General features: G+C 38.6%; 1 protein-coding gene across 2 annotated transcripts; it reads right to left on the bottom strand.

The window, feature by feature from the left end:
- Positions 1–17: 17 nt before the first annotated feature.
- On the bottom strand, positions 18–23056 carry podn (podocan). 2 transcript variants are annotated; one of them, XM_085398197.1, is made up of 11 exons: positions 22897–23056; positions 15500–15780; positions 15319–15412; positions 13032–13096; positions 11982–12091; positions 11740–11896; positions 8939–9054; positions 8578–8791; positions 7997–8440; positions 7178–7326; positions 18–540 (listed from the first exon to the last, which is right to left on the bottom strand). In XM_085398197.1, the coding sequence occupies exons 2-11, from the start codon at positions 15773–15775 to the stop codon at positions 405–407; spliced, it is 1761 nt and encodes a 586-aa protein (XP_085254323.1). In that variant the 5' UTR covers positions 15776–15780; positions 22897–23056; the 3' UTR covers positions 18–404. The 2 variants fall into 2 exon arrangements, with proteins under 2 accessions (XP_085254323.1, XP_085254324.1); XM_085398198.1 differs by having other exon boundaries at positions 22927–22971.
- Between the last annotated feature and the right edge of the window lie 4937 nt (positions 23057–27993).

Raw genomic sequence — 27993 nt, 5'->3', positions numbered from 1 at the left:
CAGGCGACTTTGAAGGAAAAGAGGCTGAGAAAGCAGAGAAAGACACACACAGTGGGAGCAGAATTTTTCACTCTGCTTACATTCTTTGTATCGATTCAGAAACATTTACATGGGAAGGTTCACATTAGATTTTGCCAATAAATCTTTGAGGGTAATGCACAGAAACAATAAAATGATCAAAGACAAAAATAATTAAAGGTCAGATATAAAGATATGCATTAATAACCAGCCCAAAAAAATGGAAACATCAGTAACCCCATCCGGTTTCCTGCACCAGAAATATGTGACGCTGCCACGATACAAAAATGAACCTGGGAAATAATATTCACAGGTACATTCCCCATTTAAAAACTCTTTCTGTCTTTGATGCAATGCAGTCCAATTATAGTTCGATCAACCCAGGTCTAGTCTTGCTCCTCTTCGATCTCCTCTTTTTGAATGGGGAGGTCAGGGTTTCCTGCACCGGTGTCCAGCACCTGCAAGTTGGACAGGTATTTGAAGGAACTCTCATCTACGGCGTCCACAGACAGGGGGTTAAACCTTAAATTAAAAAAACAAGAAGAACAAAAACAAAACCAGATAGTTAATTGAAGTAGTCTTTTAATTACAAATTTTAAAGGCTCAAAGCAAAAAAAACAAAACAATGATCAACAGTCACATCTATAAAAATCTGTACAGCTGAGCATTGAGCAGAAGAATGTATGCTGCGTATGCTACCCATTCTCTTATTTTAACACCGTCAAGCTCACAGGTGTCCACTGACTTTTATCTAAAACCATGTCTAATGCATATGGAATTTATTGCATTGATCACTGAAAATATTTGCATATGTTGTTCATAAAGTTTAAAAGTTAATTCACTAATAAATATACACAAAGGTCGCCCTTCCACTTCAACAACAGACACAAGCATTCCAGCAGCTTTAAATCGACTTGCGCGAAAGACTCCCAGCTGCAAAGGGATTTGGGTGGAAATAAAAAAAAAAATTCTTTTAAAGAGACAAAAAAGTCAAATGTGCCAGCAGCTGACACTAAAAACACGATGAGCCTGGAAGGGTTTAGGACTTGTAAACACTGGCTGTAAAGCAGCCAGCTTGAGGTTATATTTGAAATTAAATCGAACAAAAGCCATGAAAGAGCATGTCGGGAACCTCTTTCTTCTTGACTGACTGCTGTTTCAGCTGCAGGGCTCATGGGTATTAGCCTGCACTCTGTGGAATAAACCAAAGAGGAAAAATTTGCTGAATGCACACAAGTTAGCGGAGATGGGGAGATTAGATACCCCGCTGCAGTACTCTGCAAAATGAAACTGAGTCAGAATTTTCAACACATAGCAAATTTTACTGATTAGTAACAGACTAGAGAACAACATTGTTTCTGAAAATGGTTTATTTTTGTGAAGTAAAACCTATTCAGTTAGCATACATATTTTTTTAAATGATGAAAAGGGAAAAATCTAACAATGCAAATTAGCTTTAAAGTGTTGGATCAAAATTTAGTCTCATAAACACACTGCAGCTGGAGCCAAAAATCTCACATTCCAGATTTCCTCTGGTCTTTTCAGCGACTCAACCATGAAGAACTGATTTCACATAGTCTGCTCATTTCTGGTTGAGATGTGTCTGTAGCATGACCTCTGTAAAGCATTAATGTGGCCTCTAATCTCAGGAGCTTTTAAGTGCTGATTTTTAAGGCTGGCGACTCTAATAACACTTTCCTTTCATTTGATGTTTTTATGACTAATGTTGAAGAAACTATAAAAGTTCAGAGTTTCAGAGAAAATTCAGAAATACCAGATCCAGATATGGAGGGTGTTTTGACTGCACTGTCTTTAAACAGTAGAATAAATTAAAATATGTTATACGGGGTGTATATGAGGTGATCCAATCTATTGTAATTTCCTTGCATGTTCTTTAGGAAACTGCCTATGCAGTAATTATGAACAATAATGCTGCGTCTGAAACTGAACATCTGGTATGAAATCAGTGTCAGATGTACACACTACACACCTTTTGTATGATGTTCCTCTAAAGAACAGCTGGTAATTAATTTGACACTTGATAATTCAGGCTTTTATTTCAAACTTAATAATATTTTTTCTGAAAAAGATTTAATGATGATGAAGATATTTTTGTTCTAGGATCAGTGTACATTTTTTTTAGAAAGGTTATTTAACAGGGGGAAAAAACAAACATTACTGTGCATAAAAAAATGAGTGCAAAATAGTGTTGATATATTGCATTTTGGGTTAGGGTTTTTTTTGTTTGTTTGTTTGTTTGTTTGTTTGTTTTTTGCAAAATGGCTCAATAAAGCCCAGATAATGTTTTGGTCAAAGAGGATTTTAAAAAACTCAAGACAAAGACATCACATTCATGTTGTAGCCACACAAGGATCAAAGCTTTTCATGTATTGTGGATTGTTACAGCTGCCCTTTGTCTTGCCAAGAACTCAGTTTCATTTAGCTGTTAAGCACAGCTCATAATCTTATCAAATGTTTCCATTTTTGGACTTTATCTATTGTTATCTTTATTTTCATTGACATACAAATTTGAGATGTGCGCAAACAGATGATTATACTCTGCTGTCCTCTCTAGCCTGCATAGAAATATTAGTCAGTAAATGATTCATATTATATCAAAACTTGAGAAATGTTGGCTCTTGATGATAAGATGTTAAAGAGGCTTGGCAGACGGCAGAACCTGTCTCTTTGCAGCAGGAGGTTGCAAACAAGTTGCACAGTAAGACAAATGACAGCCATGTAAAGAAACATCGGTCTGTGGTAATATTTTCTAGGACAGGAGTGTCAAACCTGCCAGAAAGTCTAATCCATACCACTGCAAAATCTAAAAACTGCAGCCTGTCATCAATTACTCCATGTTTTATATCTCCATTATTATAAAATATTTTTACTGGTTCAGCCGACTTGAGGTCAAAGTGGGCTGCGTGTGGCACATGAACTAAAAAGAGTTTGACACCTCTGTCCTAGAAAATGGGCAGATGTATGTAGGCTGTTAGAGTGAAGTGCCACTCGACTGGATCAATCTGTAACCACATCCTACACAAGTGCAGACACGTTAACCTGCAAGCAACCTGCAATTCCCCAAACCAATCAGACGCTGTGTGAGTGTGCTGTCGACACAGCAGTATTTAAGATATGAACTGGTTATCGATGAATGTGATTAACACTTTCAACTGACTGGAATTTTTGCACAAACAATGTTTGACACGATGTTCAGTTTTCTCACTGCTGCTGTTTAGTAATTTTATTTTTTCATGTTTTTCTTCATGTTTTCATTTTCTTTATTTTTTATAGTTCTGTTTTGTTTTGTCTTTTACTATAAGTTGGCTGTGCATATTAAAGGCTTTTTTTTTTCTTGTCCTGTCCAGCAGTTTAACGTCGGAATTGTTGTCTGAAGGCCAAAAAATGCCCAGCAAATTTACTTTCACAGGTGTAGCATTACGATATTCACTATAATGGTCCACCTGGTCGTCATATTTTACTAGAACTTTTTTTTTTTTTTTGGATTATTACAACCATAACAGACAAGACTGGGGGACAGAAACAAAAAAAGAAAGAAAATAAAGAAATGTAACAGAAAGAGAAGGAGAGAAAAATAAAGGGGAAGAAGAGGGATGAAGAGAGAAAGGAACCTGCCAGGTGCCCGACAGAGGCAGGGAGCCTCTGGCGGCAAAACAGCACACACCTAAACATTCAAACCCCGGACACCGAAGACCACCAATGGCGGCAGGTGGGGGCACCAGCCACTGGCATGGATTGTGGCGTCGGGAAATAGGCCCCACACCTGGTCCCCCAGGCCTGGCATGTTCTAAGAGAGAGGGAGAGTCTAAGACCTGACTTGACACATAGACAAACAGTCATACACAGGTCTTGATGCATGCTCAATCATCCAGGTAAGTAAATCTCCAAAAGTTTATTCTGTTCATCTGGACGTAACGTTTTCAGTGGGAGAAATGTTTCATCACTCATCCAAGTGGCTTCCCCAATCTTATAAACAGTACATTTGCATAATGACTGAAACTAGCACCAATCACTGGCCCACCCAACCCCACTGCAGAGGAAAGACTACACCCAACCCCAACCCAACATTCAGTCAACTCCCAGACTACATAAAACAATAGACACCCAGGTTGAGCCCATCCTCCACCTCTGGTAGATCCCCCCTCCTGCAGAGTGATCTCCTCAAAAGTATAGAGCACCTGCAAAACATGGTAAAAACCTCCCTGCCAGCTAAAGGGGCCTCCAGTTCCACCAATGCACCGAATCCTCCTGGGCCAGGGACAGGCCCCAATGCACGCACCAACCCAACTTCCACTAGATGATGGAGCCAATCAAAGGAGCTCAGAGAGATTGGCCTGATGCAGTGGCAGAGGCTGTCTCAAGACTGATATGATCCGACAAATGGTCTCTATATTGGTTTTAAGGTCTCTAAGATTATTTTCATTTGTCGAGTTCATAAGGACAGTCTTCTTAGTGATGGATAAGGTGCAGAGGTGTTCATCTCCATAGTAACATCATCTAGGCTGCCCAAAAAGCAAACTAAAGGGGAGGCTCGAATGTTACATTTTATACACTTTGATAAGTCTTCACATATCCGGCACCAAAACCTCTGAACTGGTGGACAGAACCAAAGAGTGTTGATGTAATTGTCAGGTGTATTGCCTTGACGGTGTGACCATGGTGCACTCTATGTAGTATTTTGTATTTTATTAATTGTAGATTGGGGTTTCTAATCATTTTAGAGGTTTTTAAACATGTCTGATACCAGAAGTTGTGGTCAAAGCTGGCTGATAGATCCGCCCCCCATTTCACAATAGGAAGGGATAATGACTCATCTGTTTTCAACAGTGTTTTGTATATTTTAGATAAGAATTGTAATTGATTTAATTAGGTGAAAATTCCTTTATCAATATAGACTAATTTGTTGGTCTAAAAATCTACTCTTGTTAATCCCATATTGTAATACTAATATGTCAAATGAAATTAAATTTATTCATTGAAATATATATTCCAAGAACTCAATTCCTTTACCTGCAATCTTTGAAGTCTAGCATATAATTTTTTTGTAAGATGTCAGAGTTGTTCCAGATAGGTTAAGATTATATATTAATATATATATTCATATTATATTAATGCTTAATCTTAATATGTATGCTTTTAAAGCATACAAGTCATTTGAGCTAATGAATATTAGGCCCGAAATCTCTACATTATTACATAGTGCCTATTCTATGTCTAGCCGCGGCTCATTTGGAGGCTATGTTTTAACAATCTTGAGATGTATTGTAGCGTGTTGGCTAAGAAGTAGTTGTGAAAGTTAGGCAGATGTAGTCCTCCTCTTGGTCCTATGTAGAGCCAAGTCTAAAACCGCGGCCTTGCCCCAACTTTTTAACCAATCATGTTAACATTCTGTTTTTATGACAAATAATAAAAAGTGTTTACTGCCTGGATTTGGTGCTCTTTTGTTCGTTCGGTTTGCTGAATGGAGGAAGAGACGCGGCATCATTATTAATCTAAACCTTCAAAAGCTTATTAAATAGAGGAAAACAAATACTTTGAGTTTGGATGAACCCAACAGTTTCAAAAACCAAAGTTGCAAATAAAAAGTTCCACTTAACTCTATAAATGCTTTTTCTGTATCTAGAGACAATTATGTAGTTTGTTTTTACTGCAAGAACAGTCTATTAAATTAAGTAAGCTACATGTATTTATTAATGAATGCCTCCCTGTTATTAAACAAGTTTGGTCAGGAAGTGTTATGAGGGGTGCTATCTTCTCTAATCTTTTTCAGAGGGCTTTGTAGATTATTTTAAGGTCAATATTAAAAAGGGATATTGGATGAAAGCTGATGGGAAATACAGTGTCTTTGCCTGGTTTCAGGCTTGACTGGCTGATGATTTTGGAATGGTTATGTTATCAAGAAACTGATCAACTTCATCTTCCGATGGGTTTACCTCTGGTGAATATAAAGTTTTTTTTAAAGTCCCTGAATGTGTTGTTTATTCTTTCAGGATCATAAACTGTATTCCCAGTTAAGTCTTTCACTGGAAATACAGGGAATATTTTGTTTCTTGTTAAAATTTTTGCAGTGGAAGTCTTTGCAGTAGAAATATTCTTTTTTTTTTTTTTAATCCAAATTTGATTTAATTCTAGTTTTGCTTTACGTATTTTGCTCAACATTTCCTGTTCCAGCGAGGACACACAGGCTTCTCCTAAGGATTTAATGTTTTTCTCTAATTCATGAATACGTTTGTTTTCTCTTTTCATCCCTGACTCCAAGAAAGCAGATGCTGATGTTCCAGGCAGGCCATTATTGTGTAAATATGAAGCCCACTCGTTTTTAAAATATTTAATAAAATCTTCATCTTTAAGTAATGATGAATTAAATCTCCAGTTTGTGGCAGAATGAACTTGATTAAATAATTCAGACGAGAGTAAGAATGATGGACATGTGAGAAGAAAGTATATTCCCGACATGCAGGTGTTTTAAGTTCATCTGCAGCTGTGGCAGATCTATGAGTCTCTTGTAGTAAGACAACGTTTTTTTTTTAAGCTGGTTAAATATCTTCTACTTTAAAGTCGTTCTTCTATTGCACGAGTATCCTACCCCCAGTGAAGATCAATGCATTTGGAAAACAGATTTGTGCTTGAAGGCCTATGCTTGAACATGTAATGCAATAAAACAGCTTTTGCAAACAAGTGTTTAAGAGTTTAATTCATCCTGGTGGTCCCTGTGCAGAGAACAGGTGACATCAGCAGTAACGGGGCCATTTCAATGGTTTAAGAGTGTGGAAGAGGCTTGTTAGCAAAACTGAGTATAAAGCAGATCTAGTACTTCTAGATGCTTCTGCTTCTTCTGTTCAGTTTTTATTGTTTAGAGCTGAAGTTTAATTACATCAGTATGACTCACTTTTTATTATTTTTTGATCTCTAATTTACAGGTTTGAGCAGCTAGAAGTAAATGCATATTTTAATCCATAAAGAAAATTGTTTATCCACAGAAGCTGTTGTTATTCATGTTGATCTTAAAGTATTTACTGGCTAAATTGGGTAAAAGGGTTTAAAGTTGTCTATTTGGGGTTAAAGAAATAAATAAATCAGGGCATGAAAATATACAGCTAAAGACTAAATATATTTACTTTACTTGTGAGTCCCTTACCGGAGGAAGATGCCTTTGATGTTGGGAGTGCCTTCAAAAGCTAAACCATGAATACTGGAGATGCGGTTGTTTTGCAGGTATATGTATTCCAGAGACTCGGGTAGGTCAGCGGGGATGTGTGTCATTAGGTTACCAGACAGGTCCAGCGTCTAAAAATTAAAGATGCATAATTAATAACAAACCTCCTGGAAAATTTAGTCTGTATCAAACCATTAGCCCTACTTATCTGGAATGAATGATTCTGGGAATGAATGATTCATTCCCAGAATCATTACTTTCAAATTTTGCATTGCAGGTTTCTGCCATTGCTGGCAGTGTTATTGTGCTGCCTTATATTTTGGCGAAGACTACAGCAAGCATATTGTCTTGTAAAAATTGTGATGGAAAAATTGTTATACAACAATCTATTTAGGATCATTGAATGGTTTTTGCCAGCTGCAGCAATTCCTTAGATTTTTGACTGGGGTTATATCCCAGTAAATATTTCCATTTTTGTCAACGTCAAGTTTTAAATAGAAAGTTCCCATTGATAATGTTACTGTAAATGTAAACGTAAACAATATGACCAGTCTTGACTTTTAATTTTATAACATCTAAATCCCTAATGTCCAACCAATAGCCACTTTGCTTGGTATAAAAAAATTCTATGTTTGCCCTTTTCTGCACCATACCAAACTGTCATTTAGTGAAAGATCAGGGAGGAACCTAGTACTAAACCTTTATAAAGTTCCTAAATATTCAGATTCATGCAGTATACAAACATCATTGCCAAGCTTTTTTTTTTTCAGTGACTATCCCACTTGTGTCGCTTCCACTCACTGTGAGCGCAGTGAGCTCCATCCAGGCTCCCTGGTAGACTGAGTTCAGTTTCAGCTGGTTATTACTCAGGATCAGCTTTCGTAACTTCTCCATCTTTGTCAGCGTACCATCTGGTATAGAGTTGATCAGGTTGTTCTTGATTTCGAGCACGTGCAGACTGCGAGGAAGGCCCCTGGGCATTGAGGTAAGGCTGTTCCCCGACAGGTCCAGGGTTTCCAGCAGACGTAGCTTCCTAAAAGCCTCACGTTGCATCTTGGGGCTGGTAAGCTTATTGTAGCTGAGGTTGAGTTCTATCAGCGTGTACAACAAGGTTAAGTCGTTGCGGCCAATTTCAGAAATAGAGTTATGGAGCAGCATTAAGGTCTTTGCTCGCCGAGGCAAGCCTCTGGGAACACGCTCCAGCAAATTGTTGTGCATGTGAAGAGTGTGCAGCTTTTTCAAGCCCTAGTGAAAAGCAAATTTAAGATTTCAAATGGGTGATCCACTGTTGCATAATGTTCATTGCCATGCTGTTGTACAAATTACTCCTTCCAACTTGTCCTTACAATTTAAATTGGATCATTTATATCATCCATATTTACCTGGAAGGCAGCTGGGTGGATAGAACGGGAACGAAGTTTGTTATTGTGGAGGAGCAGGTATTCAAGATTTCGGGCTGACGTTAGAGCATCTCCAGGGATACTGCGGATGTCGTTCTTCTCCAAGTGTAGCAGCACAAGACTGCGAGGGAGACCCTTTGGGACAACGCTGAGGTTGTTATTTGACAAATCCAAACACTCAAGGCTGCTGAGTTGGCTAGAAGCAAAGAAAAGGAAGGATATGATGTTGTCTTTGTAGAGAATTTGCCCTTGAAAGGATAGTTTTGATATTTACACAGCTGGCAATGGCAAGATGTTGAAATCTGTTTATTGATAAACTTCATGAGTGAAGATTTTTGTCCACCTGAAAGTCTCATTGTCCATGCCCTCATTGCTGAGAAGGTTGTTCTGAAGATATAATTCTCTGAGATTGGGCAAGCTGTCAAAAGCTCCTGCTGGGATTTTCTCCAGCTTGTTTCTCTGTAACAAAAGAATATTAACATTGTTAATGTAAGGTGAAATCACAAAGTTCAGCAACTGCACCCACAAAAAGAAGAAATCATAGCTGGGTTAAATTTGGCCAACCTCCCTTGATAGGTAGAGCCTTTTGGTTACCTGCACCACTTCAAGTGTTGCTTTTGATGCAATTTTCTGAAAGTAGTGTTCTGTCTATCTGCACTGCAGATGTACTGAGACTGGATCTGCTTAAAGATGAGAGCAAACATCAAGTTCTTTTTTCAAAATGACCTGATTTTATAGTCAAGGATTGTCTGGAATGGAAAGCTGGAGACCAAGGAGAAGTTCTTAATCAAAACGTCCAGTGTCAAAGTTCAAAAGAGGCACACCAGGAGCACTTGTTTTTTTGTGACATTTACTAAGTTTTTCACTATGATATCCTCTCCCTGGGACGGTCAACACAGAATTGTACTGTGACATTGTGTGGGATGTAGTATAGGCAACATTGTAAACTGGAAAACAGTTTGTTGAAAACAGACATGCGCAACACAATTTTTGCTCACCTCCTGCTCTTTTTGCCTGAATTTGACTCCTGCTACTTCAAGTTAAAGGGTCGCTGGTTGAAACATGGGAAAAAATGTCTGTAGCCAGGTACACACAAAAATACACATGAATATATATACTACCTGTCAAAAGTTTTATAACACCCCAATTACCAGTTTTTTATTGGAAATGACGCAGTTTAATGTCTCATTGCACTCTGAAATGAAAGAAAAGTACAAATAAGAAATTGGAGTTAAAAAAAAACTTATGCAATCAATTTATAGACAAAAATGTATTCTAAACTTTTGACCCTTCAAAGTAGCCACCTTTGGCAGATATAACAGCTGAACACACCCGTGGCCTTCTTTCTACAACAGAAATCAAATATTCTTCAGAAAGTTCTTCCCATATCTGTTGCCAACGTTCCCATAAATGTGTGGCACTTGTAGACTGCTTTGCTTTCACACTTCTGTCCAGTTCATGCCAGACCAGCTCGATGGGGTTTAATACCAGAGATTGTGCTGGCCACTTCATATTTTCAAGCTTACCATCTTCTTCTTTTTACCTCAGGCATGGCTTGGACTTGTTTTGGGTCATTATCTTGCTGCAGGATGAACCCCTGACCAACTAGGCACATACCAGTAGGTACTGCATGGCGCTGCAGAATGCAGTGGTAGATTTTGGGTCGGGGAGCTTCACACTCTATACAAGTCTTCCAGTCCTCAGTAGTCCAATGGTGCCGTTTCATGGTCCAGGCAAGTCTCTTTGTCTTATTCTGTGATCTTAGCAATGGCTTTCTTTCGGCAACGTGTCCTGTCAAACTCACAGCACAAAGTCTTCTCTTCACAGCTGAAGCTGAGGCTTGCTTACTATGACCACTATTAAGCTGTGCTTGAAGCTGTTGCACAGTGAGCCCCCTATCACGCAAGCTGTTAACTCTCCGAAACTTGACGTCTGCTTCAGGTGTGGCTCTGGGTCTGCCAGACCTCTTCCTGTCAGAGTTTGCCCCAGGTTCTGAGTGCCTTTTCATGGTGAAGATGGCGGCGCGCACAGACGCAGCGGCCCGGAGCTCCTACACTTTTGCACTTTGTTGGTACTGTGTATTATTTCACACAGTCTGGGGTTACTTCAATACAACAGAGATGATCTACTCTCTTCCCCCTCCTGCCCCCCCCCCTCTTTCTTAAATAGATAACTATCATATCTGATATCATATCTCACAGTACAATAATATTGAATGGGTTGCATTGTTGTATTTCTGTCATGTTTCTCAGGTCTTTGTCTGAATTTCTACAAACATTATTGCTAAGGATTGTCTTATTGCATTGGAGTCACACTGGGTTAAATATGTACACTTGGGTTTTAAGGGGTATTTATTATTTTCTTCTTCTTTTTTTGGGTTGTATGGAAGCCCCAAACGCAATTTCATTGTTCTTGACAATGACAATAAATAAATACTACTATACTACTACTGAAGGAAACTGTACTTACTGACACCTTAACTTTCTTTGCAATTTCTCTGTAGGAAAGACCTACACGTCTGTCTTCCATTGTTAATTGCCTTTTTTATTACCATTTTAGTAGCAACACACACACTACTGTCTGCAGTACAATACTGTTCAACTGATGCTCACAAGGGTATGGTACCACAGTGTTTTCCAACACTGGGGTTCTAAGTGATCAAGAAAAGTTGGAACATTTGTAGGAATTACTAGGCTTGGTCAACCTCCATTGCTGCAGAACAGCTTTAAATTGTTAACCCATTTTGTGTTCCCTGAAAAAGGCTTTTTTGTACAGTTCTGAAATGTACATTAATTTTCCGTTTTAGGTAACCTTACCTTTTTTTATAACCCCTGGCATTTCACCACTTACCTTTGTACCATTTCAAGATATTAATTGGACTTGAATAACTTGAACTGCAATAAATAACTGAAAAAATTGGGGTGTACTAAAACTTTTGACCAGTAGTGTATGTGCACATACCATAGATATGTAAAGCACTTGAAATGTTGCAGTGATGCCCAAGGTGACTACCTACAGGCCAAATTTAATTCTGCATTTTTATGTACAAAGCTTTAGTTTAGGATTACATCTGTACATTTATGAATTATGAATTAAACAAACATCTTAAACCCACTACTGTCCAAGTATAATGCGATGTTAAACCTTCAGATGAAGACGGTAAAGAGTCGGAGGCAGGTTCTTGGGAACAACCCTCAAGAAGTTGCTAGACATGGTTAGGATCTCCAGGTTGTCAGAAGCATTGAACATATGTTCAGGGAGACCTGCATCAGTCAGCTTGTTGTTATGGAGATACACAGACCTGGGGACCACGACCATGAGACATGTGTTAACTGAGTAACTAAAGGAATCTGGGGTAAATTTACACAAACATGCACATCTCTTACCTCAGTTTTGGCTTATGACCAAATGTATATGGAAAGATCCTTGTAAGCTGATTAGCAGCGAAATCAGCACTGACCAAAGAGGGGGGCAGGACCTTTGGTGCTAAGGTGAGCTGCAAGCACAAAAAACCATGACAGGATATGATGTTGAGCATTTTTAATTAAACTATCAAGCGATATTCACAAACCCCTGACCACGATAAGGTGGCAATTCATGGAGGGGCTACCCCAAATTAATATGACACAATTATTAGTGTGCTAACAAGAAAACACACTTAAGATAATGATCACAGATCTCACTAAATATTTTACTATGCTTTGAAGATTAAACGATCATTTCTATTTATTTTATGCTTTTAACATCTTTCCCGGTCATGTTGTTCTATGGAGCTATTGCACTTGAAATGACAAGCCCTGCAAAATTATATCCATACAGTATATATTGGGACAACTACAGCAACGGGAAATCTCTAAAAAATAGAGATATGGCATATCTGAAAATGTTCATGTGCATAGTGTTTGGTCCTATGGGTTGTTCTGTAAGGCTCTGTAATTCTATTTTTTGATACAAGGACTTATTGAATACTTATTTGTTTTGACACAGGCATGCTGTCATCCCAAATATGTGTGGCATAAAAGCCATGTTTTCCTCATTTTTGTCATCCCCTGCTAAAAACTAACACTACAGTGTACACAATAACAGGAAATTGAAAAATGAGAGAAGCATCACTGAGATTAGATGTTCATTTATGGATTAAAGTAGCATCGGTGTCTTTAAAGATTAGCGAGAATTTAAAAATCCTCTATTCTTTTCGGATCCTATGTTGTGAGGGCACAAATAAATCCATCCTTTTTCTCTTGTTCCCTGTGACTGAAAGGTCAGTAACATTTTAGCTCCAAACAGATGGCACAGCCATACTGGAAGAGATCACAAGCATAAGCTTGTACACACTATATGAGCAGCAACTATACAACCTCCCTCTGTTAGCTGACACTGTCAGTCAAGCAGAACATAGCTGAGAGAAATATCTAAACTCCTGCTGTATGACTCACCTTGTTATTTGCCAAGTATAAATAAGCCAGTTGTTCGAGCATCTCAAACCCTTCATCTTCAAGGCCTGTTGAAAAGAAACAAGGATTTTTGACACATTGTTCTTGACTTACACCCTTTAACAGAATAAAACATATTTACCAGACCTGTATCACTTATCAGTTTTGGCACTGGTCCCAAAATTGACCAGAGGATTGTAGATTTTAGAAGAAATGGTATTAGTTGCAGGTTTATCGATCATAAGATTGTGGCTTATGTCCTGTTTGGACCTTTGTGCTTTGCAGTTTTGGGGGGGTTTGTACACTCATTGTTTACTTTCACATTCACCCACTTGTTAGGCACTACAAACCAGTTCATTAGGGTTTGGAAAAGACTGTGGTCTTTCTTTTTGATAAATTATCATTTTAGAGAGACTCCCTAATTACATGACATCAGCAACTTTGACAAAATGGTGCTATTTTTGCCTTGGGAATCAAGAATATCCTGTTTTGTTTCAAATTGATGTATGTTTATGAAAGCTGGAGGTGTATGCACAATTAAAATCCTTTGAACTTGCTGAATTTTCTACCAGTTTGTAAGCAGTTTGGGATTTCTGCTTGAATTTTGTGTTTTTCCACGGGCCACCGTGACAGACTATTAATTAAGTAGGAAAAGGTTCAGGCACCCAAGAGGATGGTTAATCATTTTAAGTAAGTAAATGAATATTTTCTGATAGTTAGTTTGAAAATGTGTTAAAATATTTTGATCAAAACAAACACTTTTGTTAGACAGATACCACATGGTAACCCGGATCTTTTCCATTGTGGCACTTTGATCTTACATTTACCAAAAAGGGTTCCATTACGGCAACATTTTTTATTCAACATTAGCAATAAAAACAGAAGCCAGCTGCTAGCACAGCTGGCTAGGGACAGAAAAACCATTTAAGCTGTCTGTTCATCTTAACAGCAGCATGATCCAGAATAATATTAACCAATATTTATGGAGTTAGACCAATGAGACCATCACAGGAGAATACAGAGGCTGAGCCAGTAGGAGCAAACAGTGGGCAGGTGTGACGTTTGTTTTTTTGTCTCTGTTGGCAGTGCAAAGTAAAAACTGAGCAGACAGCAGCAGGAAGGTTGCTAGAGTATTAAAGTTACACTGTGACAGAACAAAAACCCTAACGTTAGCTAACTGTAGCTACTTGACATAGTCAAACAGCATTTTGTTAGCAGTGTCTGAATAACAGTAAGGACCACATCTCCATCCAGCTGATCTAAGTGAAATTGGTAAGTTTACAATTAATTGCCCCTTGGGGATAAATAAAGTCTCTCTGATTGTGATTTTGATTCTGACATCTTTAATATTCTGCAGCTGTAAGCATCTAATCAGTTATTTATCTGGCATGCTAAATGTAGAAGTGCTCTTTTTCCTATAATTGTTTGTTCAAGTGTTCAACAACTGAAGATGCAGGATTTGTGTTATCTCTTTATCACTTGTAAGATAAGGAGCAGTTCCTCTCCAGCTTTCTCCAGCGTAATTTTCGGTCTTTCTCTTTTTTTTCTGAGGATAATATGGCAGATATCTATAAATTACATGGCTTGCTGCGTGGTACAGCTGCCACGTACAGCCAGTACAAGAAGTTTGTGCTTCATGTTTGGTAAGTAAAGTTACTGTATTTTATTAGTTGCTTACTTAGCAATAAGTAGCAAATGTGTGTCCAATACACCTGAACAGTTTATTAATTCAGCTTGCTAGCATTAGCCGATAACTTAGCACACCATCTTACTGTGCACCAGAACCTTGACATGACAGTCTAAAACCAGCTTTATGGTCCCTATAAGACAGTAAGCTTTTCCAACTTTGCAAAACTTGTTCTAGATCAAGGCTAAGACTTTTCGATCAAAGGAAAACTGATTCTTATGTTCCCATTAATTGTTCTTTATTTCATGAATGTGCCTCTCAGCCGCGAGGACCAGTTATTAGAGGAAATGAACAAAACAACTGCATTTCCTCTGCTGCATTCAGGTTTATTTTGAAGGTATTTTGGTACCATAAATAGTTAGTCAAATTATAGATACTTAAACCAAGGCCAGACTAACTACTAATCAAAAATTGCAGACAGGCAAAAGCTCTAATTTCTACAAAATGGGTCAACACAGATCGACATCTGAGAATGAAAAACACAAAAAACAAAAGGAATTCGACAGGGCCTCAGAAAACAACCTCAAAAACATGTCTTGTAAGCTGTTCCCACTTTGAACAGCAGGTTCCTGCTGAGTGTTTAGATTGTGTGACAGTGTTTACCATCTGAGGTGAGCCAGTTATTCTGAAGATTAAGAGTCTCAAGCTGATGCAGATGGGAAATATGCTCGACCGTTATCTCCTCGATCTTGTTGTTCTAGCATCAGAAAACACAACACAGATTGTAAATGCAGGACTCCAAACTTTGGTTTTGTGTTGGTATTTATGGGAGTACATGAAAGACCTGTAGAGAGAGCTGGCGGGTTTTTTCCGACAGCTTAGCAGGGAACTCGATGAGGTTGACTCCGGGGCAGTCCACTACCCTCTCTGCTGTACAGCTGCAATCCTGCGGACAGATTTCCGGCTCAGATTTCGTCACCTCTGTTGCAGTTTCTGTTTCCTCTGTTGGCTCTTCCTCCTCCTCTTCCTCTGGTTCAACAGAGGCCTGGCACTGCACCAACACCCAGGCCAAGAGCAGCACACTCAGGGCATGCAGGATGGAATGCTTGAGAAAGGCCATCTCTCCTGTTGCACAAGAACATGGATAGTAAAGTTATAAACATCAGGTCAGCGAGTATTTTTTTCCTGGAAACAGGACCTCACACGCTACAGTCTTTGGCTATTAAAACAGTCAAACATGGTTACAATAAAAATACTGTCTTAATTCAGCTAGATGTGCCATGCCATGTATTTTGTTCTTTATTGTTCTTTGTTCACTTTAGTTTACTAGATTTCCCCTCGTGCTTGTACCCCCTTTGTCCCCCTCCACGTATCTGTGAGTCCCCACGCCTCGTTCCTCCTCCTTGTGTTTTATTTCATGTTTTCCCCAGCCTGTTATGTCTCTGCTCTCCCCGTGTTCTCTCCTCCCCTCCTGTCTGCACCTCTGTGTACTTCCTGTTTTACTTTGACAGTCTCCTGTCAGTATGAACCTAAACTGGGAGATTCAAAAGGAACTGCCTCATGAGGAAACACACGGACGGGCACACAGTCATGAGGGAGACGGGGACATAAATACACAGAGGATTAACGAGAGACATGGGAACACACGGGGAACACAGCTGACACAGATAATCATAACGAGACAGGGCCTTTAACTTCTGTCAGCAATAAAGCTGTATTTTCTATTTCCATTTTCAATTTAATTGGATAGAATTTATTTATATAATTTATATTTAAAAAAAACATTTACTTATATAATGACAAAAATTAAAATAAATACTAAAGTTGAAGTTGAGCAGCCCTTGTAACAGTTGGGAGGAAAAACTTTCCTTTCCACGTGTGACCCAGTTGTAATCACAGTTCATTGACCAGTCAGGTTTGAGCAGAAATTGGTTGCATGCAGGTAAACAGTCTGTGTGGAGAGCAAAAAGAGGAGTCCAACTGCCAAAATATGATGTCAAAAACCACTGGCTGTTGTCTGAAAACAGTTTAAATATATCTGCATTCATAAACACCATGCACCACCATGATCATCATCTTGATCTGAGAAACTGGCCTGCTCACATGCACTCCATGAATCGACTTTGAGTTTTTAGGGTGACGTAATCAGATTCTTGACACCACTACAAAGAAGCAGTTGTTATATTGTGAGGAAAGAAAACAACAGGCCAGCAACTCTATAAATCCATACCTGCAAATTTACCATCCAGTCCAGGAGAGAAACAACTTGTGAATTCATAGATTCAAACTTGTTTTTTCAAGTAGCAGATTGTTTTGTGGTCTATTCCAGGTCACTAAATAAACTACACTGTGAGAGTTAAATCTCTGCCATCATCACACATTCTCTGGTTTTGTTTTGACTGCATCATTTCAAAGCTCTGGAAAAAGATATCAACAGCTGAAGAGAAAAGAAATTGCTTTCTTACTGTATGTTTCCTGTATTGAACACCTCTTGACATTTCTTCCTGGTGAGAGACAACTGGCAACCTGACTGATCCTAAGTGAATGACTAAAAGATAAGAAAAAGAGCCCTGCTTCAAGAAGGTGTGATGACTATATATGATACATAAGCTGAAAGGGGACTGTAGATTTTAACACCAAAATACAATTAAAAGTAAGAAGTACGTTCAGTGTGTAAAACAGCTGTATAATTGCGCAGCTGTTTGCAGCCTCTGTTGCAGCACACAGGGGCTGCTGAAATGCATAAAAAGAATACTGGGAATCTGTGTGCACAGTTTGTTAAAGCAAGCAGAAAAGCATCTCTGCAGAGCAGAACATGGCTGTTTCTCAATCAGTGGGATTTCCACCACCAGTGTGGTTGGCTTATGTTGGCTTAACCCTAACACAAACACATGTAATGGTTGTGGAAAGCCATCTCATATTCTGCAGAGACTTCTACTTAAGTTTAGTAGAAAACTCTGGTTCGTAACCTTTTTAGCTCGGGTAGGATTTTAACGAATGTCTATCTTTAAGTCAGCTATTTTCTAATTAGACGTGCTGACTAGTAAACAGAACCAGCTGGGAAGTCAGAAACAGTTTGGAGAGGGCAGTCATTTTGAAAACAATACTCACTGCACGAACTATCTTTCTATTGTATTACCTAAATCAGTGGTGTCGAACTCCAGGCCTCGAGGGCCGGTGTCCTGCAAGTTTTAGATCTCACCCTGGGTCAACACACCTGAATCAAATGATTAGTTCATTACCAGGCCTCTGGAGAACTTCAAGACATGTTGAGGAGGTCATTTAGCCATTTAAATCAGCTGTGTTGGATCAAGGACACATCTAAAACCTGCAGGACACCGGCCCTCGAGGCCTGGAGTTCAACATTTGTGATCTAAATCAAGCCTGTAGCTGTGACTTCACTGGCCAACAGGCTCTCACAGGACACTAATTAGTACAGCTACAAACATGAAGTTTACAGCAAGGTTTAGTTATTATTGTGATCTGGAAAAATTTGCAAAATTCCTTCTGCCTCGTAGGTTTGATCCAGAATAATATATCTTCATAATTAAGGAATGCGTTGTTTTTAAAAAGTTGTGGAGATACTTGTGTTTTACAGAGGATGAATCCCAATGACTTTGTGTTCTTCAAACCTTTGCACTGATTACCATGAAATTTGGTTAAGAAGTCCACGTTCCCCTCTGGATGACCAACAATAACTGTCGCTCATCAAAAGCTTCAGACTGGGTTTAGAGCAAAAATGTGGGACAAAAACTCTACTTTACAAACCAGAGATATGGAATTTGTATAGTGTGTGCATTTGTCAAGCAGCGAGTCATTCTACAATGTGCTTCACAGGCACATTGTAGAATGACTTTTGATCAGTTATTTAAGAATGATAAATGTTATTCTTTTTAAGAACAAGTTCTCAAAGAGTAAAATTGCGGCTCTGTGCTTTATGCTAAGATATAGGGAAATTAAAAGAGACATTTTTTTTCTTCTTTTTTCTGTGAAGTTAATCTGGTTGAATGCTTTTCAGGTCTGACCTGAAGTAAACAATTCAATTAGCCACCTGGAATGGTCATTGTGTTAGCTTGCTTTAGAGATTTCCATCCAGGACAACTTGCAATCTGACCTAATTTTCCTTAGTTTATTAGATTCTTTCCTCGGCCATGGTGCCAGCAGCTAAATAGTAAAAATTTCCAAGCGTGTCTGCACTTGTCAGATCATCTCTCTTCCAAAGTTGGAAATATGTTCTGGAAAATTACTTGGGCTAATTAAGAAGCAAGGTCAGTCTGTGGTGAATTGTGTAAGAGATTCTTCAATCAATCCCAAATCATTGTGCAATGCCGACGTATTCTAAGTTTATCTGTCGTTTTTCACACATGTACAAGACATTGGTGCACATAATGTGATTCATCACTGTTGCTTTCAAATGCTGGCCTCAATTCATCAATTTGCACATTGTATTTCTGTCATGGTCCCTGGTCTGGTTCCAGGGGTTTTGAGTTGCTTTGGCGTTTTGGGATCCTTGTTTATTATAATTTTAATTTCAGCTTAATTTCATTATGATTCTAAAACCTTGTTTTTAGTTCTAGTTACTGTTTTCTAATTATTGAGTTCTGAGTTATGTCTGCACTTGATTATAGTTATATTATTTATTTGTTTGATGATTCAAAACAAAAAAAAGAATACTTCAAGATCCATTTTGAAGACTCTTGATTGTATGTATCACGTGAGGTCACATACTATTTTAATATTAGCTATACTGCTCACACTGACCTTACAAAAACTGGATTTAAATACTTTGTTTCTTATAAATGAAACAAGATACAACGCTAACACTATGAAACTGCGCCCTCTGATGTCATTTAAAAAGTTATATGTATTTATCTGCAAGCACTCTTTAGTCCTTGTATTATGTGTCTCACCTGAAAGCAAGATCATTTCAATAATATTAGTAATAATAATAATAATAATAATAATGACAATTTAGCTTTTTTTGTTAAACTTCCTCCTTCTGTCTTGTCTTTATGTGTTCAGCTCTGATGTTTTTCATCCATGTTTCAGCATCTCTGATTTTTAATTATGATTGTCGTTCCTTTCCTGTTTTCTTCTGTTTAACTATTTTAATCTTGTTTTGGGGTTTAGTTCTGCCTGTTGATTGTCTTGATTATGTTGAGCTCTGTCTTGCTCCTAACCTGTCTCCACTTCCCTACTCTGCACTGCGTGTGGTAATAGTCCCATCTTCCCTTTGTCCTTTGACAGTGCATCTGCTTATCTAGCATATTCCCTGTTTGGTCTGAATTCATCAGTAAGCCTTTGGATTTCTGCTTTATGGTCATTGTGGACTTTGTTATTTCTGTCTTTGTGTGACTTTCTCCTCGTGTCATCCTCTGAAAACATACTGGGGTTTTCAACTCTGCACTTTTTAGCTAAAAGATCTGCATAGGAAAGCAGGGTTTTTAGCATGACTGGTCTCCCCTGACATTACCTGTCTGTGATATTTTATCTGACAGAAATCTATGGCTAAAATCAGGTTCCTGGCTAAAAATGTGTACTATATTTGAGTTAATGAAAGATCAATTAACACAACTAATTGACAATGCAAAGTTATGCTGGTGATTTTCCTTTGTTTCTGGGTAAAAACAAATTTTCATACACATTTCTTTCTATACAAGCATATTATTATTGTTGTTATACTTGGCAAAGTATAACCACTTCATTTGAAACATATAAGACAGATAATCAGACTGCACTGACTGAACCTGTAGTGTCCAGATGTGGGTCTTACATCATCCCAATGTTTTTAACTGCATACTACTGTTGTTTTTTCATGCATATAAACAAGATTTATAACTTCATTACAAAGGTTGGTATTTTCAAGATGAAGGAATGTACAAAGAAAAAATCTACACATCAATAAGAAGCTGATTTTATTACAGCAACATGATGTTCAGCTTTGGGTTTAACAGCTGAACATTCAAAACATATCATGCTATGGTACGAAGAGTAAAATGCACTTATAATAAACGTTTACATGAGATGTGCCACTTTGTCAGTTTTGTTGATCATTTTTGTAAACAGTCAGATGGTGAATCAGTATGAATTATGGGATGGCATTATTGTTAAATGTGTTCTCTGCAGAAGGAGTCAATAATGTATGCAATGAAGAGAGGAGAGGAGAAAAACTCTGCACTCTAAAAAGAACAGGGTAAAATGGTTTAGGTTTGCAAAGCTACATCTGAGCAAACCACAAGACTTCTAGAACAATGTCCTTTGGACAAATGAGACCATAGTGGACATGTTTAGTCATAATGCACAGTGCCACATTTGGCAACCACCAAACACAACAAATCTGCACAAACACATACCAACTATCAGGCACAGTAATGGAGGGGTGAAGATTTAGACTTGTTTTATACCCGCGGGGCCTAGGCATCTTGTGGTCATTGAGTCATCAATGAACTCCTCTGCATGCCGAAGTAATTTAAAGAGTCAATTCTAGATAAGCTTGTGCAAGCACAATGAGCCTGAGCACAGCAAATCTACAACATGGCTAAAAAAGAGAAGAATTGAGGTGTTGCAGTGACCCAGAAGTCCTGACCTCAACCTGACTAACATGTTATGGTGGGACCTTAACTCTACATAAATGAACTGAAGCAACATCGTAAAGAAGAGAGTGCCAGAATTGGATGATGTGAGAGACTGATAAAGTCATACAGAAAACTATTACTTCGAGTGACTGGTAAACTTTCTAAGCAAAACTGACTATTAGACCACACCTCTGGATTTAGGCATTGGAGTCTTGAGACAACATTTCCATCAACAGGCCAAACTGAGCTATATAACTTAACTAAAAGTTAAGCTAGAGTGGGAGTACATTATACATGCTTCCTTTCCAGTGGCCAACAGGGACTGACTTCTGTAATTTATAAAAACATTCAGTTTTACAGAGGTCTATCAGAAAGTAGCCCACATGCTCACCTGTAACCTCAGTAAACACTTTTTATCTCTAAATTCATAGCTTCAAGTCTTATTGAGTACAATGTCAAGTTAATGTTGTAAATTACAATCGCCATGAAAGACCAAAAAGACACTAAGCACAGCAGTTAGATAATCTCCATGTGTCATGATGTTTTATGTCAAAAGGCTAAGATGGCAACAATAAACACAGTCAACTTGAGGCTTCATAATGGAACTGTCCTAACACATGGCTTTGTCCATCTTTTATATACAGTCTATACTTTAATCCAAATTTATTGTGTTGAATGATTATTCAAAAACCAAACAACTCTTTCAGATAAAAAATATATTTTTGACATTTAGATACAAGTAGGCTGTTAAATACTGCAAGAAACAAAAAAGAAAGGAATCATTTAACATTGCATTACAATCCATTATATTTTTAAAGCAATTTCATGGCTAGCATTAATATAAAATGCATCCTTCCACAACCCTTTCAATCCACTAACACTGAATCCTGACGCACCATTCTGTCTAAAACAAATGAAACTGTGTTATGTACGCACCAGGTCAACAAGAAAAGAGAGACAACTCTGTGTCTGAAACTTCAATCTTCACCAACTGCACGGTCTAGTTGGGAAAAGAACATTTATCACCCATGACAGCTTGATCTTGTTTCATTTCAAATAGTTTTTCAGAAGAACCCCCAAAAATGCAACAAAAAATTATCCTTCTAATCATCTCCTCTAATGCTGGCAGAGATACTCCACTCAAGGCAACTCTCAAGGTACAGGTATAAAAGTCATTTATCAGAGGAGCTCTTTCTGCTCGTCACTCCACAGTATCTATCAGAGGAACAGCAGCGCACACACGCAGAAAACTCACAGTACAGCATGCACACACCCACAGCAAAATGCACTTTGTACGATGTCGACAACAGCCAGAATCAAAACATCAGAGCATCCAGGGGTTAAAGAGGAGTTTAAAGCAATCGAGAAGTTGACAACACTATGGTACCTTATTATTTAGAGACTTGAAGTGAGAACAGCCTTTAGATACTATGCATTTAAAATGTAATTATCTTGTTTTCATGCTGTTTAGCTCGTTCTCAGCAGAGGAGAGGCTGTAAAGTAGTTTGACTGTGCAGATTGTCTAAAATGCAGATACCAGAATGGTCATGCATGGATGAATGACACTCAAAGCTCAGTCTAAGCTCATATAAATGCAACAGCCACCCATAAAACATGCGGCAGTAAAGTCTACAAAGTAAAATGATGGTCTCCTGCTTTACTTTACCCCTTCCGAACAATGTTAGCTGAAACGCACTGAAGTCTGACTTCCAGTTCAAACACAGGCTGTCCCATAGTAGGCTTGGAGTCACACAGCCACTCCAGATACCCTCCAGATGTGAGAGCGAAGTGGGAGTGGGAGAGGGAAAGTTAAGGGAAAGACAGCCAGGCGAGAGTGAAAAAGGAAAGGAGTGAGTAAGAGAGACAGCTCTGACCTGACAGGGAGCCAAAAACACAAATTCTTTCCTTTTTTCTCATATTTTTTCCCCATGTTTCCCTCGTTTTCTCCTCACAGCATGCCATTTCAGTTTAAATGTAATAACTTTGTGCTTTGTTAACTTCTGGTAAATTTGTGTCTGGATTTGACAACAACTAAACAAACTTAAACTGTAAAGCAGTGATTATACATTCAGTGTGTAAAAAAAATAATCTTGGATGCACTTGCTCAATCAGTCTAGTTCTCCAGGGCACGCTGATTTGTAAACCAGTGTAGTGCAGACTGCTGATAAGAGCTGCTAAAATAGCTATGAAAATCCAATCTGTTTACAGCGGTGTGCTCTCAGATAGCTTTCATTTGGGAGACAGACAGATTAGTCATCTGAAAATAAATTAAAAAGTGGAAGAACAGCATGCCAAAAAGGAGTGACAGGATATGATCTAATATCCCATGTGTTTCCACACTTTTCAACAAGCACCTCCTACAGTAGTGTGTGAACATCTGCTACCATTAAGGTGCATCAGCACAGTTAATCTGAATATAATTTACATGGCTTTGGGGATGATTTGATGCCAAATTATTGTCTTTTTTTATTATTTTGATTATGTGAGTGAGCAAGTTAATCTTTATTCACACAATTGCCTTTGTGTGTGTGTGTTTGGAAGAAAACTTAAGGTTTTGAAGTTTTGATGGTTAAAAACAAGCTCAAATAATCGCTAAATGATTTCTTGAATATGAAGAAGAGTTCATTGTAATCCAATGACATCAAATCTCTATACGGTAGAGCACCTTTGGGATGTGGTTGAATGGAACAAATCTGCTGCAAGTGTTTGGTAATATTGTGTTAGTATGGACCAGCATCTCTGAGGAATGTTTCCAGCATCTTGCTGAATCTATGCCATAATTCATTAGGGCAGTTCTGTGGAAAAAACAGCCCCTGACCCCAACCACAGCAGAATTAAGACTCATCAGTCCAGGCAATGTTTTTTCAATCTCCTCGTCTAACTTTGGTGAGCCTAAGTGAACTTTAGCCTCTGTTTCTTGTTTCCTCAGCTAACAGGTCTGGCACCTGGCCGTGGTCTTCTGTTCCTCTTGTCCATCAGCTTCAAGGTTCAACAGAGTGTGTTCAGAGATGCTCTTCTTCATACCCTTGTATATAGAGAGTGGTTATTTGACTTACCCTTGCCTTCCTTTCCTTGAAGCAATCTGACCAGTTTCCTCTGACCTCAGACATAAACAAAGCATTTTTGTCCAAAATAAATGCCAATCACTAGGTATTTTTTTCTTTTTCAGAACATTTTCTTTTTTTCTTAAACTCTACAGATGGTTATGCAGGAAAATCCCAACACATCAGCAGTTTCAGAAATACTCAGACTAGCCCATCTGGCACCAGCAACAATGCCACATTCAAAGTCACTCATATGACCTTTCTTATCCATTCTGTTGCTTGGTTTGAAGACCTCACTTTAAAAAGGAGAGATTGTTTGGGAAAACTGAAAATGACAGGACTGGAACATTCACTTTAACTTTTAGAAAGTAGTTGGTATGGATCTGTTAACTTTTAGGCTCTTTCAAGGATATTTGGTACTAATTGAGGTTATTTATACCTGTAAATATAACAAAAATAGTCTCCATTACATAGACGTGAATCATGTCACATTCGTTCTGGGCTAATTTTTTAAAAATGACATGAACGCTTACACAACTGTCCAGATCACCCTTAATTCACCTTACATTTTGGCATTGCCTAACAGACTTCACAATATGAATCTACGAAGGCTATTTGTGCTGGAACTGCAGATGCTGAGTGCAGACAAGAATAAAGGCAGTGATGAATGCTCACGCTGCACTGAAAGATACCGGGCTTCTTGTGGTTGTAGCAAACTTGATGTGGTTTGGGAGTCTCACTTACTGATCACATGAGTTGCTGATTTCAAGATAAAAAAAAAGGGGGGGGCAGAATTGGGTTTACAGCCTCGAATCTGCTCTCGAAATCGGCGAAAACACACTCTGGTCCATGTTCTAGTTATTACTCATCACATTATTTGGCAGGCTGTTTTTCCCTCATATGGGCTCCGGTCGCTGGGACATAATTTTATGTAATTTTCCACTAGTGCAGTGAAACATGTTCAGTCTTCTAAACAATGTCCCTTTCAACAGATGCATTTTATGGCTCTTTGAACAAGTTGTAGGGTAAGATTATAAAGGCATCTTGGGACATATACTCTGATGAACATTAGTAAGCCTGCTGCATTTAATTGTGGACGCATTCAAACACATTCAGCATGTTTTGTTTATAAATTGCAGCTGGGATAGTGATTGCTCTTTTTTGTATACAGCTGAGATCCCATCTGCATTCTTTTAAACATAACTTTTATTAGGATAACACCCTCAATCCAAAGAGATTTTTAAGGTGTTCCACAAAAAATAAGGGATTCAAGTCCCACCGACACAAGTGTCCACTGAAGCTGCTTTGGACCATTAAAAGCAATTCTAATTCTCAAGAATGAGAATTATTACATCATGTAGTTTTTATCAAATACACCAATCACCACTTTATTTTTTGGTGTTGTGGTGGTGATAGTGGTGATGCTGAAGGTTTAAAACACCCTGCTCTTTCCAAACAAACCTAGGAGAGCTTTTTGAAAACATACTGTTCTTGCAGCAGATAATTATTTTCCAGGACATTAATGGCCCATATACAAGCTGTGTTGCGTAACTGGTACAAAGTAGCAAACATTTTATTCAGGTCAGGGTCACAGTGACCACAGAGCAAGCAGAGACATCATGGAATATAATTTATAGCTTTATGTGATGCACTCACAGATTTAGGACTGCATGCACATAAAGTTGGAAAACCAACAAATGTCATCCACAGAGATCGTGACAGAGACAACAGGGCTCACCATGACAGTGGCCATTTTGACTGTATGTGCTGGGTGTCACATGTAATCTCTTGAAGAAGAAAAAAGAGGATGGGGGGCTAAGTCAACAGCATACAACTAAGGCTAGGTATGGATGGATGCAAGTTGGTGCTAATAATTAAAAAAAATATTATGTACTTGTTAGCACTAATTGAATTTGCAGATAATTGAGAGATAATTGACTTGACTGGACAAGTTCAGCGACTTCAATAAGTTGAGGGGACATCTAGCAGACAGTTTGCAGTGTTACCATCTACCCTGTTAATGAGTCTTTGCAACCCCCTAAAATGAAACATTTAGTTCTTAAAGGTACAGTGTGTAAAATCTCACTGCTTGATGCCAGGAGATCAAGTGCATCATCACAGCTACGCTGCCCACGGTAGGCCAAACAACTCTGGCCTCCGTTCATCTGTAGTGAGTGTAGGCTGTCAGCCCGCTGTTAACTTCAGCTGGAGTCCATGTTCATTTACTCTGCAGGAGGCTCTGAAAAAGGAGCCGACGAGTCATTAAAGCTCACTTCTGTCTAATGTCAGCAATACTGAGGTGAGTTGTTGAGAACATCCTGTTTTTTGTTTTTTTGCTTTTAGGTGGCATTAGTAAAACTTTCTTTGAAGTGCAAATTGAATATTTTATTCTCTGGAATAAGCAGTTGTGACAAGATCGGGAATAAATGACATGTTTATTCTCATTTTTGTGTTGCACTGGCTATAGAGGAATTGACCCATCTTCAGATCTACCCAAAAGTGGCAACTTCAGGAACTCTGGTTTTTGTCATAATTGACTTTGCTCAGTTTTTTCCTCTGGGTTGCCACCTGAATGACATGTTTGATAAGAGCCTCCCTTCTTGATATATATCCATCCATTCTCTGCTATAGGGCTAACAAGCATGTCTTTGGACTGTGGGAGCCAGAAGTCAGAGTACCTGGACAGAACCCATGCAAATTCCACAGAGAAAGGCCAACACCGGCTAGTGGATTGTAATCCAGGGTGTTTTTGCACCATGTGAGGTGATGATGCCAACCACTGTGCCATTTACTACCACAGCTCAAAGTAAATACTAAGTGCACGATTTCTATAAAGACTACTGCAGGTTTTGCTGTAAAGACGTGATCACATGACAGTGAATTCACTAAGGCTACATTGTCAAACTTGGAGCAGAGCCACAACAAACTGTTCTTACAGTCTGAGCAGTGCTTTTCGTGCCAGGTTCCATCACCTTTCTTTGTAAGCTGGTAAAGTGCGTCGTAACTTTCCTCTCTTCTTTTAGCAAGAATTTTCTTTATCATTTTATTCACATTAATTAGGCCTTTAATTTACATAAATGTTTGCAAATAGTCTAAAATGTCTCAATTTCTTCACTGTAACACAACAGAAGAAACGACATTCTCTAAAAGCAATCATTACTGACCAATGAAATAACCCCAGTGTGACTGCAGAGTAAGACCTGAAAACTACACGAGCCAAGCCAAAGCTGCAGTGGAATCTGGGTCAGAGCTAGTTAACAGATTTGTCTTTCAGCCACGCTCATCCATCTACAAAGGAAAAAATACAGCGTGGCAGTCTGGAACCGGGTTGCTGCAGCACTGGAAAAGTACAGGGCCCTTCAAAGGGCACACGACCGACATTGACATCAAAGTACCGTGTAACAGTGGGACATTATTTTGCACAGTCACACTGATATAACCTCAGATAGCACCCCGAAACTGTGTCAGGAGACTTTAACGTCAGCCTCTTTTCACTGCAGAAACACTGGAGCATGGCCACTGTTTCCATTTTAACATCCAGAAACTCAACATTCCCATTTGAACATAAAAGAAGGAACATCATGTTGTTCATTCAGTCTTGTTTTATATTCCAAGTTGCTCTGTGCTTTTTTTATCAGCAAAATTTAAAGAGACCTCGAGTTACTTGCAGGAATCATGCGCCAAATACACCCAGACCGTGAAAAATGAAAATCACGATC

The sequence above is a fragment of the Rhamphochromis longiceps genome, linkage group LG23, assembly GCF_057381845.1.
Source record: "Rhamphochromis longiceps isolate RC_006_pf linkage group LG23, R_longiceps_female_GT1.1, whole genome shotgun sequence".
Lineage (NCBI taxonomy): Eukaryota > Metazoa > Chordata > Actinopteri > Cichliformes > Cichlidae > Rhamphochromis > Rhamphochromis longiceps.
The sequence above is the reverse complement of the archived record's forward strand: the minus strand, read 5'-3'. Positions and strand labels throughout refer to the sequence as shown.